The 21,797-nt window shown below is 41.8% G+C and overlaps 1 protein-coding gene across 1 annotated transcript in view; it reads left to right on the forward strand.

Moving 5' to 3' along the window:
- Positions 1-21,797, forward strand: part of LOC138651262 (A.superbus venom factor 1-like) — a 273,919-nt gene that overhangs the window by 20,099 nt on the left and 232,023 nt on the right. The window contains exons 2-5 of the mRNA XM_069741368.1: positions 1,074-1,269; positions 9,199-9,364; positions 10,176-10,246; positions 21,650-21,738. Coding sequence (XP_069597469.1) covers positions 1,074-1,269; positions 9,199-9,364; positions 10,176-10,246; positions 21,650-21,738 — 522 coding nt within the window. The remainder of the gene's footprint in view (positions 1-1,073; positions 1,270-9,198; positions 9,365-10,175; positions 10,247-21,649; positions 21,739-21,797) is intronic.

Raw genomic sequence — 21,797 nt, forward strand, 5'->3', positions numbered from 1 at the left:
CAGGACAATTATTGGTCGTATGCGCCACAAATCTGGCATTTATGGACGAGTGGCAAGAGGAAAACCATTTTTGAAAGCTAGCCATAAGAAGTATCATTTGCAGTTTGCAAAAATCCATTTAGGAGATACAGCTAGCATGTGGAAGAAGGTGCTCTGGTCAGACTAAATCAAAGTAGAATTTTTGGGACTAACTGCAAAATGCTTTTTTTTTCGGAAAACTGACACTGTACATTGAAAACACCATCTTAACTGTCAAACATGGTGGTGGCAGCATCATGCTGTGGGGATGTTTTTCTTCAGCAGGGACATGAAAGCTGGCCAAAGTTGATGGAAATGTGGATGAAGCTAAATACATGGTAATCCTGGAGGAAAACCTGTTAGAGGCTGCAAAAGACTTGGGGCGGCATGCATAGTTTGCCCTGCAGAACAACGACCCTAAACATACTGCCAGAGCTACTATGGAATGGTTTAGATCAACGCATATTCATATGTTTGAATGGCCCAGTCACAGTCCAGACCTAAATCCCATTGAGAATATGTGGCAAAACCTGAAAATCGCTGTTCACAGAACCATCCAATCTCACTGATCTAGACCTAGCGTGCAAGGAAGAATCTATAGATGTGCAAAGCTGGTAGAGACATGCTCCAAAAGGCTTGCAGCATTGAGTGCAGCGAAAGGTGTCCTATAAAATATTAACTCAGGTAGCCCGAATACAAGTGTACGCCACAATTTTCAGATGTGTATATTTAAAAAATATTTAGAAAACCATGTATCACTTCCTTTGCACTTCACAAATACGTGCTACTTTGTGTTAGCATATCACATAGAATCTCAATAAAATAAATTTAAGTGGAAAAATGTGGAAAAGTGCATGTGGTATGAATACTTTTTAATGGCACTGTATATTGGTGGTTCTTTGTTTTTGTTTTCTATTTATACATGCCGCTAGTAATATAGAGCCCATCTGCGCTAGCTGGGGCCTAGCATAGGGCAAAGATATCTATGAGGCCACAGCAGGGATCTTGTCTATTAAATTACCTGTCAACTATCATGACTATCTTTTATTTTTCAGCTTTGTATTGCTTGCTCCCAATATCCTACATACTGGAGATGATGAGAAAATTATCATCCAATGTCATGAATGTATAGCTGAGAATTTGCAAGTGAACATCCTGGTGAACAATTTTCCTAATGATGATAAAAGACTTCATGAGACAGTCACTAACCTAAACCCAACCAACAATTATCTGGGAACAGCAAACATCAAAGTATGACAAATCTTTTATACAGTTCTTATCCTTTATTTTGATTTATTACTATTTTGCATCTAGACTTCTACTTCTGCTTTACTGTGCTGACAGATTATGTAGACATTCAATGGTCTAGAGCAGTGTTTCCCAAACTCCAGTCCTCACGGACCCCACGGGTCATGTTTCCAGGATTTCCTTAGTATTGCTCAAATAGTGGAAGTATCATCAAGGCATCAGGAATTGTCTCATCTGTGCAACACTATGGAAATCCTCAAAACATGACCCGTGGGGCTAGAGTTTGGGAAACACTGGTCTATAATAATAATAATTTTTATTTATATAGCGCCAACATATTCCGCAGCGCTTTACAAATTATAGAGGGGACTTGTACAGACAATAGACATTACAGCATAACAGAAATACAGTTCAAAACAGATACCAGGAGGAATGAGGGTCCTGCTCGCAAGCTTACAAACTATGAGGAAAAGGGGAGACACAAGAGGTGGAACTACCAAACTATATACTTTTTCATCCTATAAAAGATGAATGTGGTTAAAAATAATAAATAATTAAATATGTTGCGAAAATTGTTATTTTTGTTAATTTTGGCTAAAAAGCAGTAGCGTACCTACCAGGGGGGCAGAGGGTGCTGCCGCCCCGGGCCCACCGCTTACAGGGGCCCACCGGAAGCTACACTACACTTAATTATATCAGCGTGTACAGCCCACTGATATAGTTAATCTCCATGTTCCGTTGTAGAGCAGGGAGAAACGATCTCTCTGCACTACTGCGGGCAGTGACCGGGGAGAGCCAGAGGAACTCATGCACAAGGGAGGAGGATAGGTGCCGGCACTGTACCTGTCTGCTGGCTCCAGCACACAGCAGAGTCACGCCCACAATGCTCACTGTGTGAGCGTGTCTGCTCTGCTGCAGAGAAGTCAGGAGGACCACAGCACAGCTTCTGAGTGTCCAGAGAAGAACAAGACAGTCACAGGACAGTGGTGCTGTATCAGTACAGATTTCTGTGTGTGTGTGTTTATCTGAGGCACTGTAGTGTGTGTGTGTGTGTGTATCTGAGGCACTGTAGAGTGTGTGTGTGTATCTGAGGCACTGTAGAGTGTGTGTGTGTATCTGAGGCACTGTAGAGTGTGTGTGTGTATCTGAGGCACTGTAGAGTGTGTGTGTGTGTGTGTATCTGAGGCACTGTAGAGTGTGTGTGTGTATCTGAGGCACTGTAGAGTGTGTGTGTGTTTATCTGAGGCACTGTAGAGTGTGTGTGTGTATCTGAGGCACTGTAGAGTGTGTGTGTGTGTATCTGAGGCACTGTAGAGTGTGTGTGTATCTGAGGCACTGTAGAGTGTGTGTGTGTGTGTATCTGAGGCACTGTAGAGTGTGTGTGTGTATCTGAGGCACTGTAGAGTGTGTGTGTATCTGAGGCACTGTATAGTGTGTGTGTGTGTGTATCTGAGGCACTGTAGAGTGTGTGCGTGTGTGACATATATCCTTCTCTGTGGGGTTCTGCAGCCGGGGTCAAATCTATAAGTGCACATTACTGACCTGTCTTGTTAGTATATATATACACACACTGCATTTACTGATATGAGATCACACAAACACTGGTCTGATAGGACCCCGACCCCAGCCATAGGATATCTATCCATCCATCCTATAGCCAAGGTCAGGATCCCATCAGTACAGTGCCTGCATGATCTCATATCAGTAAATCCAAGGTAGTAAACATGAAAACCCCATTATGAAACCTTGTATTAAAAATAAAAAAGTTGAGGCTGAATATATATATATGATAAATAGCAAGACAGAAGAAAATAGAAACCGCAAATAGGTGCGTATAGGAGATCATATATTGGTGCAGGACCCTGAACAAATACTCTGTCTAGACAGCAAAACCCCCTAAGGGCAGTCTCACATGTCCAGATAATTCCGGTACCGGAAAAATCGGTACCGGAATTATCCGTGTCCGTGTGCCCCTGCGTTTCTGTGGCACATCAGTGTGGCACACGTGCAGCACACGTGTGCCGCCCGCGTGCCCACTGGGTACCACACGCACCGTGCTGGGTACCACACGCACCAGCATCTGGTGCTGAATCCGCCATTCATTTCTTCCCTGCAGCAGCGTTTGCTGTAGAGAAGATATGAATATTCCTTTTTTTTTTAAGTTTCTTGCGTTTAAAATAAAGATAAATGTCCCCACCCCCCTCCCACCCCCTGTGCCCCCCCGCTGTTCTTCAAATACTCACCCGGCTCGCTCCCTCGCTGGCTCTGCTTCCTGTCCTGGCCGCAGCTTCTCATGTATGCGGTCACGTGGGGCCGCTCATTTACAGGGAGGTTGACCTGCATATTCATGACTGTAATCGGCGGCCCCACGTGACCGCATACAGTAGAAAAGTGAACTGTGTCTTTGTTGTAATCTCTGCAGCAGTCCTGGGTGGAAGAAGTCATGTCGGTCTGGTCCAGATGGAAAAGACAGGAAAACTAAACGATTCCATCAAAAAGAACGTCAGCTGTAGGTCAGCATCTACAAGTGTACTGTAATCACTTGTATGCTTTGTACGACTGGTATCCACCACTATATGGTCACTGTATGGTGGTAATATCAGTGTTGGTCTTTTTAGAGATTTTTTTTACCTACAGCAGGATCATCTGCTGACGTTCTACTATACCCATGATTAGAGTGCACCATCATAGTTGTAATCAGGGGTTAGGGACCCACTGAGAAGTTTCGCCCCCCTGAGCTGAACACCTAGCTACGCCTCTGCTAAAAAGAGATACAAAGTCATCAAAAAGTTAAAAAAAAGTTGTGGGAAAGAAACAAAAGCTACAGCTTGTTTCGCAAAGAACAAACTCTCACAGCACCATCAACTGAAAAATAAAGTTATGGTGCAAAAGTAACAAAAACATAAAACCTAATAAAAACGGTACAAATGTTATACTATAGTGATCCTGTTAGCCCACAAAATAAAGCTAAGAGGGTAATTATACCAAAAAGTAATAAAAGACAACTATAAATACAAATTTGGTATTACACTATTCACTGACATAAATAATAAAGTTAACACTACAGTTGTGCAGTACGATCAATAGCGCGCAATGCTTCAACATATCCCATTGATTTGGAGTTTTTTTCGTGACACATTATACGTTATGCTAATGGTAAACTTAGGTTGATCTGTGTGTTTATTTCTAAAAAATATTATCCCCTTAATTCAGATAGTCATACTGCACAAAAACAATAGTAAATAACATTTCCTTCGTGTCTGCTTCACATCAGCGCCATTTGGAAAATGTTGTTGTATTTTAACATTTTAAAAAGGTTTAAAAAGGTAGCAGTAGCTTTTCATTTTTTTTCCAAGGAAATTTACAAAACGTATTTTTTTAGGGACCTGATTGTGGCTGATGCAGCAAGTTGTTATCTATAGTGTACAGCTCGCAGATACAGGATTGTCACCCTCGGAAGATGCTATTGGTGGTCATTAAGTGGTTAAATGACATGGAGCGGAGTATAAGGAGATTATACGACTTGAAAATATGGAGAACAAAAACATGCATATTTATGACAGTCGCAATCGTCTTCCATAGAAGGCAATGCTATAGGCAACATGGATCCGGTTTTTATCTGTTTACGTACAGGGTAAAAAAGCGCAGCAGACTTCTTTCTTTTTTTTTTAGAGGATACAAAAATGCAAACAGATTGAAAAGCATACCAGGATTTGCATACCCCATTTGAGATTTGTCACAGAGCTGGATGATTTACATCTGTTTGCAAGCCTGAGTACATGTGGGGGTTCCCTAGCAACCAGGCAACCCCCACATGTACTCAGCCTGGCCAACAGCTGCAAATCATCCAGCGGCCGGGATGAAAACTAAATCTCCGAGTACTAACAAATACTTGGAGGTCACCCGAGCGTGCTCGAGAAAACCTGAGTAACTCATCACAAATGAACACGTCAAGTACCCCATTATAACGTGGTGTGAAACAGGCCTAACCTAGTTCAAAGATTTTCCCATAGACCGAATAAAGGGCCATTTAGAAGTGCCAATCACTGCTGTTAAATGACCACTGATTGGCTATATGCAGGTCGATTGGTGGGCATTCAATAATCTGTTTATACAAGGGGAGAGTACTTCTATTCACATAGAACAATGATAATCATCTTTTCAGGCTTTTGTGCGTTCATCGCGTGATTGCTGTCCGGTTTAGATGGGCCGAATCAAGACTAAACTTCTCTAATGATATTCGATCACAACTATTGTCCTGTTCACATGGCCTTAACTGTCAATTACTGATAAGAGGGACTTTAATATTGTGGGTTCAACTCTCAACACCTTCACTAATCAGCATAACAACGGGACTGAGCAACAGTAAGTATCAATACCAAGAACCGCCACCGTATGGCGCCGTGCCAGTTAATCACAGCATGTGCTGCTCACACCTCCAATCTGCTGACAAGTGCGGTGGCAGAATTCAGGCCCCTACTAATCTGGTACCAATGTCTCAGAAATTCCCATTAAGGAATTGGGGGAAGGAATTGAGAACTATAGAATCTAGTGTTCAAAACATAATAATCGTGCATGCATGACGAGGAGGAATACCTACCTTGCAGCGGAGGCATGAGTGTTGCCCTAATCGATTACAAGAAGCACACTTAAAGGTTTCGGTCTAGAGTATCTGCCTGTAAAAATTTGTTTTCTGATGGAAAAATAAAAATGTTATGGCTCTGGGAAGGAGGGGAGTGAAAAACGAACACGGAAAAATGGAAAATCCCAAGGTCATGAAGGGGTTAGACAAAGCAATTCAGATGCAGTTGACGTTCAGACTTTCAGCTTTCATTTGACGGTATCCACATTAAAATTGGATGAAGGGTTTAGGAGTTTCAGCTCCTTAACATGTGCCACCCTATTTTTAAAGGGACCAAAAGTAATTGGACAGATTAAATAATTTTAAATAAAATGTTCGTTTCTAGTACTTGGTTGAAAACCCTTTGTAGGCAATGACTGCCTGAAGTCTTGGACTCATGGACATCACCAGACGCTTTGTTTCCTCCTTTTTGATGCTCTGCCAGGCCTTCACTGTGGTGGTTATCATTTGCTGTTTGTTTGTGGGCCTTTCTGTCTGAAGTTTAGTCTTTACCAGGTGAAATGCATGCTCAATTGGGTTGAGATCAGGTGACTGACTTGGTCATTCAAGAATATTCCACTTCTTTGCTTTAATAAACTCCTGGGTTGCTTTGGCTTTATGTTTTGGGTCATTGTCCATCTGTAGTATGAAACGACGACCAATCGGTTTGGCTGCATTTGGATGGATCTGAGCCCACAGTATGCCTCTGAATACCTCAGAATTCATTCGGCTGCTTCTGTCCTGTGTCACATCATCAATAAACACTAGTGACCCAGTGCCACTGGCAGCCATGCATGCCCAAGCCATCACACTGCCTCCGCATTGTTTTACAGATGATATGGTATGCTTTGGATCATGAGCTGTACCACGCCTTCGCCATACTTTTCTCTGTCCATCATTCTGGTAGAGGTTGATCTTGGTTTCATCTGTCCAAAGAATGTTCTTCCAGAACTGTCCTAGCTTTTTTAGATGTTTTTTAGCAAAGTCCAGTCTAGCCTTTTTATTCTTGATACTTATGAGTGGCTTGCACCGTACAGTGAACCCTCTGTAGTTACTATCATGCAGTCTTCTCTTTATGGTAGATTTGGATATTGATACACCGACCTCCTGGAGAGTGTTGTTCACTTGGTTTCTCTTCACCATGGAGATTATTCTGCAATCATCCACCACTGTTGTCTTCTGTGGGCACCCAGGTCTTTTTGCATTGATGAGTTCACCAGTGCTGTCTTTCTTTCTCAGGATGTACCAAACTGTAGATTTTGCCACTCCTAATATTGTAGCAATTTCTTGGATGGTTTTTTCTGTTTTTGCAGCTTAAGGATGGCTTGTTTCACCTGCATGGAGAGCGCCTTTGACCGCATGTTTACTTCACAGCAAAACCTTCCAAATGCAAGCACCACACCTCAAATCAACTCCAGGCCTTTTATCTGCTAAATTGAGAACCTTTCATCCAATTTTAATGTGGATACCCTCAATTGCAAGCTGAAAGTCTGAACTTCAACTGCATCTGAATTGTTTTGTTTAAAATTTATTGTGGTAATGTCTATAACCAAAATTAGAAAAATGTTGTTTCTGTCCAAATATATATGGATGTAACTGTATGTTGACATTATAGCCTGATTCATTAAAGGGGACCTATCAGCAGGTTTTAATACTCCCATCTGATTTAATCTGTTAGGTTGTTGTAATGCTGATTAGTTCTGGATCTTTGTTTTTTTCGGTCATTTATTCCATTCCTGAGTAATTATGTCAGAAGGCGCAAAATATTTGCACAATATTGAGTGGTAGAAATTGTTTTGGAACAGTTAGGTTATGTGCACACGTCAGGATTTCTTGCAGAAATTTCCTGAAGAAAAGCAGACATTTTCTGCAAGAAATCGGCATGCGTTTTTTTTTCACGGTTTTACCGCGTTTTTTGCACGTTTTTTCGCGTTTTTTTCCAGAGTTTTCCCAATGCATTATATAGCTGGAAAAACACGAAAAAAACCGAAAAATTAATGAACATGCTGCACACAGTCTGAAAGAAGTTTTCTCCAAAATTCTGTCCATCTCCTTGATGGACTGAGGCCTATATGTTTTCTGAATAGAGATTGTCAGAAACTCCCACCTACTGGCACCGTGAGTGGTCTCTGCTTGGCATTTAGTGCATGTCTGTCTACAGTGTAGTTTATGGGAGCTAGGGAAATAACAAAGCATTTCACAAGTTTGATGAACTACAATAGATAGAGATGCATGCATGGATGGCTACCTTGTCTGCTTGGCCAAAAATGGAGCCCCGACAAAAGAATTCAAAGAGAATGGCCTTCATGTGCTGCCCTTGCAGCATAACCCAGGATAATGCAAAAACATTTTTTTTCTGGATCTTTAAGGCTACTTTCACACTTGCGTCGTTTGCTGTCCGTCGCAATGCGTCGTTTTGGGAAAAAACTGCATCCTGCAAATGTGCCCGCAGGATGCATTTTTTTCCCATAGACTTGTATTGCCGACGGATCGCGACGTATGGCCATACGTCACGTCTGTTGTGCACTGGATGCATCGTGTTTTGGTGGACCGTAGTCACGAAAAAACGTTCAAGGGAACGTTTTTTCGTACGTCGCATCTGGCATTTCCTACAGCACATGCGCGGCCGGAACTCCGCCCCCTCCTCCCCGACACTTTAGAATGGGCAGCGGATGCGTTGAAAAACTGCATCCCCTGCCCACGTTGTGCCGAATTTACACAACATCCGTCGGTACGTCGCGCCGAGGCTTAGCGACGGCCGCGTACCGACGCAAGTGTGAAAGAAGCCTTAAAGGGAATCTGTCACCCCCAGGACGTATATGACCTATTAATATGGGCATACAGGTGATAGAAATGTTACACTAGTCCTACCTGTATGCCTCATATTAATGGTCTTGTTGCTGAGAAATGTTATTCTTTCTTTATGTTAATGATTTCTTAAAGGCTCCGGGGCGTGCAGTGCCTGAAACAAATGCCTGCCTCCTGTCTTCATTGTAGTACTACACCCCTCCCATGTACCTTAGTTACAGCCCCGAAATCCTGTGCCTGCGCCCTGCACTCCCTCAGAAACACATACCTCATCCTCCCTTCTATGGGGGCTGCTTTCAGGGATCTTACTGCTATCTTACTGTTGACATCATAAGGTAATGGAAGATGGTGATTTGGTAGAGTGCATTTCTATTAAAGTACAACTTTCATTCAGTCTCTGCATTTCACAATAATCTTATATATTGTAAACCGTGATACCCATTATACAGTAATGTGCTGCGGTGAGCGTTTGCTTTTTATTTTTTATTTCATTTATTTTTCAGATTCCATACAATTACCTTTCTTCTGACATCAATGAAAAACAATATGTCATTGTTCGTGCAAGTTCACCGCAACTCTTCGAAATAGAAAAAGTCATCCTCATTTCCCCCCACACGGGGTATTTATTCATCCAAACAGACAAAACCATCTATACGCCAAATCAAAATGGTAATGTAATAATTTATGATCATATTGGAGTCACTGACATATTATTCAAAATTCTGAATGCTAAAAGTATATATTGTCCTTTATGTATTGTCTTGTATAACACAAGGGTTCACATGATAACGCTTGTTGTACCAGCTTTAATAGATCAGACCCTAACAAGTCTAATTCTATTCACTTAAAGGGGTCATTCTCCTTTGGGGGTAATTTTTTTTTTACTTAAATGTATGTACTTGGGGCTAAGAAATCAATTATTGCAATTGGGTTTTGTGAAAAATGTTGTACGATTTACCTTCTATAACCTCTGCCTTGTACTGTCTATTGCTTCCTGCAGAAGGAGATGACTGAGAACCTGTCAATGAGCTCATTACGATGATGGAAGAATTTGCCTTTTATCTTGGTTTTTCTAAGCTCCTCTTAGTAGATTTATGGTCATAAACAGGGAAACAAAAAGCCTGTAAGAGGCAACATTTTTAATGAAACCAAATTGCAAATATATATTTTTTGCACAAATTACATGCATTTAAGGAAAAAAAGATGGGCAACCCCTTTTAGATGATTTTTGCCAAGTTTTATCGAGATTCTAGTTTTGTTTAACGAAAAAAAAAAATACAGCTGGCTAAACGATTTGCACCATATATGATAAATTGAGCGTTTAGAATAGAGAGCAACACTCGTGGATGGAGCCTCGCAATCATGGGGGTCTCAGTGATGGGTGATCACACATTTATAACAAGCTTCCTATTCATCAGTGGAAGTCTTCTTTTTTAGACACGACACTAGCTTATACTTTTTTACTTTTATTTTATTCCAGTAAACTACAGAATTTTCTCCACTGATCAAAACTTGGATCCTGCAGAACGAGAAGTCATTATATTATTTCAGGTATATAAAATAGTAAAACCGAGAACATAAAACTAGTTGGTTTTCCTATTTAATCTGAAAGAAGCATAATATAGGTGCAGAGAGCCTGATTCTAGGGATGTCACTTGCTCAGCAGCTTCTGTAGTCTCAATACAATCAGTGTTTTATTAGCAGGAGAATATCATTGCAGGAGAAGATTGTTTTGTGCCAGGCAGTCCAGCTAATCTGTCTAACCCATGTCTTTTATATGGTTTTGCCATGTATGATTTTAGTATTATGTGTAATAAAAAGGGATTTTATAATGATTCCCTGGATCTCTTCTTCGGTTATGGTCATAAAAGTCCGAGTTTTTTTGTTTGTATTTGTATACTAATATCAAAAGACTGACTGTGACTTCCAAACAGAAATCAGGTGTGAGCAGGTGCTTACTAAGAGTAGCCATCTCCATATATAACAAACAAATAAAGGATCACTCTGCAGCGCTATAGCATGCAAACATGACATATATGACATTTTAATTGCTTTACTGCACTAGAAAATGTGAAAAATTTAGAATACTTAGCTCATAACTTGGCCAATTCATTTGTACCCCCGGCAACCAAGATAAGGGGATTCTCGTTGCTGGGACCTGCCTAATGTGAATCATCTCTTAGACTGAAGTCTACATTTATATGGGAAGGTAATGTAAATTTTAATTACAGCAGGATCCTAACTTCCTATATAAATGTAGATTTCAGTCTAAGAGAGGATTCACATTAGGCAGGTCCCAGCAACGAGAATTCCCTTATAGTGGCCCCCGGGTACAAATGAATTGGCCAATTTATGAGCTAAGTATTCTCAATTTTTCATACTTTCTAGTGCAGTAAAGCAATTCAAATATCATATATGTCATGTTTGCATGCTATAGCGCTACAGAGTGCAACTTTATTTGTTTGCTGTGCATTTGTATAGACACATTTTAGTTTGCAGTCGGCTTCTCTTGCGCCTCTATTTTCATTCAGAGTTTGTTGTTTTTGTTCTTTATTTTCACTTCTAATAGCAGGCTTCATTAGCTGCATATTTTTTCCTGGCCATATATTTCCCATCCCATATTGCTCTAGTTTAAATCTCTCCTGATGAGTGTAGCAAGGCGTCTACCAAATATGTGTTTTCCTGTTTTCGGAAGATGCAACCCATCTCTAGCAAGAAGTCCATCATACAGGTAATTCACTCCATGGACAAGAAACCCAAAGCGTTGCTCATGGCACCATCGACATAGCCAGTTGTTGACCTTTAGAATTCTGTTCAGTCTCTTTGTTCCATGTCCATTCACTAGGAGCATGGATGAGAAAATGACCTGCGCTCTCAGTCACTTCACTTTATGGCCTAGGTCTTCAAAATCTCTGCATATACAAATTAATCTGAAGAACTACGATATATCTGAAGCCTCTGTCACCCCTTCTTTTTTTCCTGCCCAGCACCGCCTCTTCCTGCTTGACTGGGAACCTCTATGTTGTGTGGCTTCAGACAAAGGAACCATCAATCAGGCAGGAGGAGGCGGCACTGGTCAGGGAATAGAACTTGAGCGACAGACGCTTCAGATCTACAAATAGTTTTTCAGCCTAATTTGCATATAAATTAAAATTCTGATTTTTCAGTAATGGAGGAACAGACTGGCCATTTAAAGGTATTGCTGGACTTGTCTTTAAAGCACCACTCCAGCTTTTTTTTTCTAGTGCTGGAATGGTGCTTCTAATATAAGGTCCCTACCCCTACTCTTATACTCACCTGCCACAATCTTCAGCTTTTATCAGTGCCGGTCCAGCCCTGCGGCACCATTTTGGCCGGAAGGCAGAACCTACATCATAAGCTCTCAATGCAAGTTTATGAGTTTGAGAGCCTGAATGAGGCTCCTGTAGACTTGTTTAGGGCTGTGACCGCCGACGCACTCCATGAAACACTGGAGCAGCCAGCAGATCAAAATCTAGAGACCAACTGGAGCGGTGGAGATAGAATGTGAAGATGGCGATGGGTAAGTATAAGACTAGAGTTAGGGACCTTAGATTAGAGGAACCACTCCAGTGCTGCAATAAGAAAAACGCTGTTGTGCTGCTTTAGAAGAGCTACATGAATATATAGTCATGGCCAAAAGTATTGACACCCCTGCAATTCTGTTAGATAATACTCATTTTCTTCCTGAAAATGATTGCAAACACAAATTATTTGGTATTATGATCTTCATTTAATTTGTCTTAAATGAAAAAACACAAAAGAGAATGAAGCAAAAAGCAAAACATTGATCATTTCACACAAAACTTCAAAAATGGGCCAGACAAAAGTATTGGCACCCTCAGCCTAATACTTGGTTGCACAACCTTTAGCCAAAATAAGTGCAACCAACCGCTTCCGGTAACCATCAATGAGTTTCTTAGAATGCTCTGCTGGAATTTTAGACCATTCTTCTTTGGCAAACTGCTCCAGGTCCCTGATATTTGAAGGGTGCCTTCTCCAAACTGAGATTTTTAGATCTCTCCACAGGTGTTCTATGGGATTCAGGTCTGGACTCATTGCTGGCCACCTTTGAAGTCTCCAGTGGTTTCTCTCAAATCATTTGCTAGTGCTTTTTGAAGTGTGTTTTGGGTCAATGTCCTGCTGGAAGACCCATGACCTCTGAGGGAGACCCAGTTTTCTCACACTGGGCCCTACATTATGCTGCAAAATTTGTTGGTAGTCTTCAGACTTCAAAATGCCATGCACACGGTCAAGCAGTCCAGTGCCAGAGGCAGCAAAGCAGCCCCAAAACATCAGGGAACCTCCGACATGATTGACTGTAGGGACCGTGTTCTTTTCTTTGAATGCCTCTTTTTTTCTCCTGTAAACTCTATGTCGATGCCTTTGCACCAAAAATCTCTACTTTTGTCTCATCTGACCAGAGAACATTCTTCCAAAACGTTTTAGGCTTTTTCAGGTAAGTTTTGGCAAACTCCAGCCTGGCTTTTTTATGTCTCGGGGTAAGAAGTGGGGTCTTCCTGGGTCTCCTACCATACAGTCCCTTTTCATTCAGATGATGACGGATAGTACGGGTTGACACTGTTGTACCCTCGGACTGCAGGGCAGCTTGAACTTGTTTGGATGTTAGTTGAGGTTCTTTATCCAACATCCGCACAATCTTGCGTTGAAATATCTTGTCAATTTTTCTTTTCCGTCCACATCTAGGGAGGTTAGCCACAGTGCCATGGGCTTTAAACTTCTTGATGACACTGCGCACGGTAGACACAGGAACATTCAGGTCTTTGGAGATGGACTTGTAGCCTTGAGATTGCTCATGCTTCCTCACAATTTGGTTTCTCAAGTCCTCAAACAGTTCTTTGGTCTTCTTTCTTTTCTCCATGCTCAATGTGGTACACGCAATGACACATTACAGAGGTTGAGTCAACTTTAATCCGTGTCAACTGGCTGCAAGTGTGATTTAGTTATTGCTAACACCTGTTAGGTGCCACAGGTAAGTTACAGGTGCTGTAAATTACACAAATTAGAGAAGCATCACATGATTTTTCGAACAGTGCCAATACTTTTGTCCACCCCCTTTTTTATGTTTGGTGTGGAATTATTTCCAATTTGGCTTTACGGCAATTCTTTTTGTGTTTTTTCATTTAAGACTAATTAAATGAAGATAATAATACCAAATAATTTGTGTTTGCAATCATTTTCAGGAAGAAAATGAGTATTATCTGACAGAATTGCAGGGGTGTCAATACTTTTGGCCATGACTGTATAGTTTGGAGTGTAAACTCCTGCTGACATATTCCTTTTACGGAGAATAATGAACATAGGGGCAAGAGATTAAAATATTTAATATAATATAGATTAAATGCGAACGAAGATAAAGGTTTTTCCCTTTAAATGACAGCCTAGATCACCTAAGCATGGAGCCATCTATTCCTTCCTTTTTCTCTTTATATAATCATGACTACACACAAATTTAGGCAAATTGAAGGGAGTTGAGGTTCCTTAGTAACAGAAATTTAGAATTTGAAATATATCCCTTTTAAAGTATTTTTTTTTTTAATACTCTTATACCCATCCTTAAAAACAACTTCCCTGACCTCAGCCATAGTGTATTCTCCTACCTAGGAGGAAGGCAAGCTTTCTATCATCGGCATAACTATAGTAGGTGCAGGAGTTGTCGTTGCACCCGGGCCCTAAAGCCAAGAGGAGATCCCTTTAGCCTATATGAGAAGACCAATACTACTACAAATAAGTGATAGTTGGGGAACCTGTTGGAGATTTTGTATTGGGAACCATGAACTTCAAGTTATACCACTGTATTCTAGAGTGGCGAATCCTCCTTTTTTTAAGGTAAAATGAACAGACATAGGCTGCCGTCACACTAGCAGTATTTGGTCAGTATTTTACCTCAGTATTTGTAAGCCAAAACCAGGAGTGGGTGATAAATACAGAAGTGGTGCATATGTTTCTATTATTCTTTTCCTCTATTTGTTCCACACCTGGTTTTGGCTTACAAATACTGATGTAAAATACTGACCAAATACTGATAGTGTGACAGCAGCCATATACTGTAATATGTGTCCCAGGCGTTCATAAGACTTTAATAAGTTATGAGGAACCGTTTACCCCAAAATGAACCTAAACAAAAAATAACTACACAACAGAAGCAATTTTTATTTATAGAATTGAAATATGCCTTATTAGTGTCATGCAAAAGCCTCTTGGTGTCTATCTGCCATTCAGAAATGGGTCAAAGCATCATTTTGTACTGGTACTTGTTTTTCTAAGAAGCTCCACACAACTTTGATCACTTGCTGGAGAGACTTTGGAAATGTAGGGCCACTATATCAGTTTGTGGTTAATCTATGAGAAATCAAATACATCTCTGATGTGAATCTTATAGCATCTCGTTTTCCTATCTCAGCCTTCAAGTTGAATTAACAGACTTCATTTAACTTGAAAATGTCTCAAAGTCTTTGAGGCGACACTTGCAATTAACCCAACACTGGGCCACCCTCCCTCAACAATTTATAGATACCAGCTGTGTTACACAGCTGGTATCTATTTCTAATAGCATCAGCCAGCTCCTTCTGAGCACTGATGTCTCAGCGCCTGTGATCTGGTACACTGGACTGTGGCTGCCTTGCACCAGTAAAAAGGTAAAGAGACTGCAACCCTGTGTCCTCTAGTTCTTTCCGGCACTACACCATCTTTATCTACTACACAGAAAGCCCTGGGGACCCAGCTTCACCTGTGAGAAGCCATACCATCCATGCTGCCATAACATTGCCCCAGTGGACCCCTTTAAGCAGCGTCGGTTAACCCTGACCGAATACCACAGGTGGTGTCATGAACAAATATTATTCTTTAATTAAACAACCCCTTTAATGTCATTCCCTTTAATTTGGATGCCCAGGACCACGGACCGAGTCACTGTCACTGTGACACTTCCCCTTTAAGAACTGGACCCGGTACCGAGTACCCCACAGCCCTGGCAGGTGCTCCATACTTATCTGCCCTGTTGGGAGCAGACCAAAGTACTGCAGTGCGAAGGTGCTGAGAAAGGTCAGAGAGGCCCAGCGCCTGAGCACTGCACTACTTTGTTCTGCCCTCAACAGGGCAGATAAGTACGCCTGCGCAGGAGCGCAATGCCGGGGAGCGATGAAGCAACAGGAGGTCGGCATTGCAAGAAGATGGTGAGTTGCCGGACCCGCTCACCCCAGGTGAGTATAATAAAACTTATTTTTCTTATTTTTTAGGTCGGATTGGGGGCTTATCTACAGCATTATAGAATGCTGTTGATAAGCCCTGAAAGGCAGTGGCTGTATCTTATATCAGCCAAAACTGCTGATAGATTCACTTTAAGATCTCTCATATTTGAAGGGTGTCTTCCCACAACAGCAATTTTAAGATCTACCCATAGGTGTTTAATGGGGCTCAGATCCAGATACATTGATGACCACTTCAGAACTCTCTGTTTCCATCCATTTCTGGGTGCTTTTTGAAGTATGTTTGGGGTGATTGTCTTGCTTGAAAACCCATGACTAGAAATGAGCAAACTTTTTAAAAGATCTCGAGAAACACCTGGAAGAAGAAATTCTGCAAATTCACACCCCTGGCAGTAGTGGCACAATCAAGTGGAGAGGTCCGCTCTCTACTCAAGTCACTATGAAGAATGGGGTCGAGTAAAAGATGAAGATGCAGGTTTGCAGCAAGAGAATAGCTGAGGAGCCCAGCGAAAGTACCCAAAAAGGAAGAGAGTGCTGACCTAGATGCTGACCTAGGTTGGAAGTTTGAGGAGCCGTTCTATACCACAAGTGGCAACAGCCTTCTGCTGTGTGAACTTTGAGAGGTGCAACCATACAAAGTGATCAAGAGAGTGTAACCCAATGGTCCGGTGTGCGAAGTACAAGCTGAAAATGAATAATCTGATTAGATAACGTTAGACACAAATATGTCATGGCCAAGCCGGTCCGAAGATCACACATCTGTTCCGAGAGCATCTCCTCCTGTTCTTTCAAGACTGGCAGAGGAGAGAAACCTCCATCTTTGTCCAATCCTTTAGCTGAAGATGACAGTCCTACTGTTACTGTTCCCATTGAAGACAGCTAAGACCTCCAGAGATCCAGTAGGCCTAATGCAAGGGTTCCACTAAATAGGTACGATGCTGATCAGTTTATTCGATTCACCTGTATGTATTGTGAGCAACGGTGCACTACTGTGTAAACAGTTACATAGAGCCTTTCTCTTCTCTTTGACTACACAGTAAGGCTGAGGATGGCTACCTTTAAGTGGGAAGTTATGCAGGGGGTCAGCCCTTGCTAGCCCTTGCTATGTACTAAATGAAACTGAGGCTATAAGAGACCATGCTCCCCTCTGAGGTGCGTGCACTTTGACCAGTCTTTTCTCCCCTGCAGTTGGCTGTGTGTTGGTTTTGGACAAGAAGTGAGGAGATGCTCATGTCTGAGGAAGTCTGACAAGATAGGTTTTTGTTGTCACAGACTAATAAAAAGTGAATTAACGGCTTCAAGGTAGAAGATAGTGCATGTCACGTACTGGATTCATCACCAGGACCATGTCCAAAGAGGAGGCACATTGTGTATCCAGGGCAGTTTTCCTGAAACACTTGTAACCCGAGAGGAAAATATCATTGTGCTACCTGCCATCTCTCCACATTGGAAGAGGGAATGAGACTTGAAGGAAGAGCTCAATCTAAACAACTCTGCTCAGCTGCATCAAGACTAAATAACAGCTACCAGACGCTCTTCTAAATCTACAGACCCGTGAGTGTACATCAGTGTTAACTGTGTTAGGATTTAGAGCAGACTTCTTTATCTAGGAAACACTTGTTGCTCAGGCACCTCCCCTAGGGCAGAGGTGCCTGAAATAATACCAGTTACTCAGCCATTGGTTCTGCCCCTTATGGAAACAGGTGCACTGTCTATTTAAGAGACAGGGAATGCGCGCTTATGCCCTCAGAGTAGTGCCAAGAGACCTGTGGACCGCGCGCCAGGAAGCTGCAGCAGGGGAAGGACACATGAGACAGGATCCGTAAACCTTGGAGGAGATCTCTGGCAGGTAGCAGAGAGCGGACCAGGAGCGTGGACCGGACCCGAGCTGGGGCGCTGGCCCTACACACTCAATACTTGGTAGAGCTCCTTTTACATCAATTACTGCATCAATGCGGCATGACATAGAGGATCAGCCTGTGGAACTTCTGTTATGGAAGCCCAGGTTGCTTTGATTGCAGCCTTCAGCTTGTCTGCATTGTTGGATCTGGTGTCTCTCATCTTCCTCTTGACATTACCCCAAAGATTCTCCATGGGGTTAAGGTCTGGCGAATTTGCTGGCCAATCAAGCATAGTGATACTGTTTGTTTTTTATACCAAGTATTGGTACTTTTGGCAGTGTGTACAGGTGCCAAGTCCTGCTGAACAATCACATTTCCATCTCCAAAAAGCTTGGAAGCATGAAGTTCTCTAAATCTTCCTGGTATATAGTTGCGCTGGCTTTGGTCTTGATAAAACACAGTGGACCTACACCAGCAGATGACATGGCTCCCCAAACCATCACGGATTGTGGAAACTTCACACTAGACCTCAAGCAGCTTGGATTGTGGCCTTTCCACTCTTCCTCCAGATTCTTGCACCTTGATTTCCAAATGAAATGCAAAATCTACTTTCATCTGACAATATCACCTTGGACTACTGAGCAACAGTCCAGTTCTTTTTCTCCTTGGCCCAGGTAAGCCGATTCTGGAATTGTCTATTGGTCATGAGTGGCTTGACACAAGGAATGCGACACATGTAGCCCATGTCCTGGAAACATCTGTGTGTGGTGGCTCTTGAAGCAATGACTCCAGCAGCAGTCCACTCCTTGTGAATCTACTCCAAATTTTTGAATGGCCTTTTCTTGACAATCCTTTCAAGGCTGCGGTTATGCCGCTTGCTTGTGCACCTTTTTCTACCACACCTTTTCCATCCACTCAACTTTCCGTTAGTATGCTTGGATACAGCACTCTGTGAACAGCCTGGTTCTTTAGCAATGATCTCTTGTGGCTTAGTCTCCTCGTGGAGTGTGTCAATGACTGCCTTCTGAACATCTATCAAGTCAGCAGTCTTCCTAATGATTGTAGAGCCTACTGAAACAGACTAATGGAACTTATTAAATGCTGGTGTTTTTTGTTAATTATTCTAATTTACTGAGATAATGACTTTTGGGTTTTCATTAGCTGTAAGCCATAATAATTGACATTAACAGAAATAAACACTTGAAACAGATCACTCTGTTTGCAGTGATTCTATTTAATATGAGTTTCACTTTTTGTATTGAAGAACTGAAAAAAAAATTAACTTTTTGATGATATTCTAATTTTGTGAGAAGCACCTGTGTATATATAGTGCAGTGCTCACACACACCCTGTTACAGTGGGGCAAAAAAGTATTTAGTCAGTCAGCAATAGTGCAAGTTCCACCACTTAAAAAGATGAGAGGCGTCTGTAATTTACATCATAAGTAGACCTCAACTATGGGAGACAAACTGAGAAAAAAAAATCCAGAAAATCACATTGTCTGTTTTTTTAACATTTTATTTGCATATTATGGTGGAAAATAAGTATTTGGTCAGAAACAAAATTTCATCTCAATACTTTGTAATATATCCTTTGTTGGCAATGACAGAGGTCAAACGTTTTCTGTAAGTCTTCACAAGGTTGCCACACACTGTTGTTGGTATGTTGGCCCATTCCTCCATGCAGATCTCCTCTAGAGCAGTGATATTTTTGGCTTTTCGCTTGGCAACACGGACTTTCAACTCCCTCCAAAGGTTTTATATAGGGTTGAGATCTGGAGACTGGCTAGGCCACTCCAGGACCTTGAAATGCTTCTTACGAAGCCACTCCTTCGTTGCCCTGGCGGTGTGCTTTGGATCATTGTCATGTTGAAAGACCCAGCCACGTTTCATCTTCAATGCCCTTGCTGATGGAAGGAGGTTTGCACTCAAAATCTCACAATACATGGCCCCATTCATTCTTTCATGTACCCGGATCAGTCGTCCTGGCCCCTTTGCAGAGAAACAGCCCCAAAGTATGATGTTTCCACCACCATGCTTTACAGTAGGTATGGTGTTTGATGGATGCAACTCAGTATTCTTTTTCCTCCAAACACGACAAGTTGTGTTTCTACCAAACAGTTCCAGTTTGGTTTCATCAGACCATAGGACATTCTCCCAAAACTCCTCTGGATCATCCAAATGCTCTCTAGCAAACTTCAGACGGGCCCAGACATGTACTGGCTTAAGCAGTGGGACACGTCTGGCACTGCAGGATCTGAGTCCATGGTGGCGTAGTGTGTTACTTATGGTAGGCCTTGTTACATTGGTCCCAGCTCTCTGCAGTTCATTCACTAGGTCCCCCCGCGTGGTTCTAGGATTTTTGCTCACCGTTCTTGTGATCATTCTGACCCCATGGGGTGGGATTTTGCGTGGAGCCCCAGATCAAGGGAGATTATCAGTGGTCTTGTATGTCTTCCATTTTCTAATTATTGCTCCCACTGTTGATTTCTTCACTCCAAGCTGGTTGGCTATTGCAGATTCAGTCTTCCCAGCCTGGTGCAGGGCTACAATTTTGTTTCTGGTGTCCTTTGACAGCTCTTTGGTCTTCACCATAGTGGAGTTTGGAGTCAGACTGTTTGAGGGTGTGCACAGGTGTCTTTTTATACTGATAACAAGTTTAAACAGGTGCCATTACTACAGGTAATGAGTGGAGGAAAGAGGAGACTCTTAAAGAATAAGTTACAGGTCTGTGAGAGCCAGAAATCTTGATTGTTTGTTTCTGACCAAATACTTATTTTCCACCATAAAATGCAAAAAAAAATTATAAAAAAACAGACAATGTGATTTTCTGGATTTTTTTTTCTCAGTTTGTCTCCCATAGTTGAGGTCTACCTATGATGTAAATTACAGACGCCTCTCATCTTTTTAAGTGGTGGAACTTGCACTATTGCTGACTGACTAAATACTTTTTTGCCCCACTGTATGTATCAACTTAAAGTAAACTTTAGTTGTTTGCTCCCCTTCCTTCCTTTGTGTTATTAACAACAGAACTCAACTGCAACCTAACAAGTTGAGAGGATTTTGTTGGTCAGTATTCATTTAAGGCAGGGGTGGGGAATCTTTTTTTCTGCCAAGGGCCATTTGGATATTTATACTATCCTTCAGGGCCGTACAAACTCGGCCCACAAAGTACATCCTGACTCCGGCACTGGTTTTAGGACGTAACCTTTCATTGCATGTCCTTCAATGTTCATTAGTGAACACTGCGTGTGTGTGCTAACAGAGCAAGAAGAAATTAATGAGTTTGCTGTAATAAAAATACACCTCCCTGCCCAAGAATGCGGTCCCTGAGAATCTGCTCGGGGGGGGCCTGATAAAAGGTTATCAAGGGCCGTAAATGGCCCTGGGGCCTGAGGTTCCCCACCTCTGACTTAAGTGGTCTGGGATCTGTATTTGTGTAAGGGAGCTTCGTCCGAGTCTGTTTTTGTTTATGAGGTTTGGTCAAAGAGAATTTGTGGGATGTGATATGGAGATGACACTTGAGAGCAGCCACTAAAGAGCATGATGGACTGATGGTGTTTTGCTCCCTCATCCTATTCACGTATTGATGTTTGCATAGATGAAAGCAGTTGGGATGCTGAGAGACGAAACCCTAGTGATCTGACATTGATGACCCATCCTAAGGGTAGGTTATGAAAATCAGTGTATAGGAAAAATCCTTTGATCCATTGCCTCTGAGAACACAGAATTATGAGGTATTTATTAAAGTTGGTTTGTGTCTAAGTATCTCTCGTTAAACTCATTCATACCCATTGGTATACTGTATGTAGTATCTAAACAATTAACTATGCTCAAGGTATTTATACATTTTTGACCTTTTTATAGAACCCAAATGGAATAATTGTTGAGAAAGCGGAGAAGAGAATTTTGAAGGGATTAACAGGGATGTCCTTAACGATTCCAGAGCTGATCACGTAGGTTTTCTTTCTTCTTTTTTTTTTTTTTTTAAGAAATGTTATATCACTCTAAATAT

The sequence above is a fragment of the Ranitomeya imitator genome, chromosome 1 (genome assembly GCF_032444005.1).
Source record: "Ranitomeya imitator isolate aRanImi1 chromosome 1, aRanImi1.pri, whole genome shotgun sequence".
Lineage (NCBI taxonomy): Eukaryota > Metazoa > Chordata > Amphibia > Anura > Dendrobatidae > Ranitomeya > Ranitomeya imitator.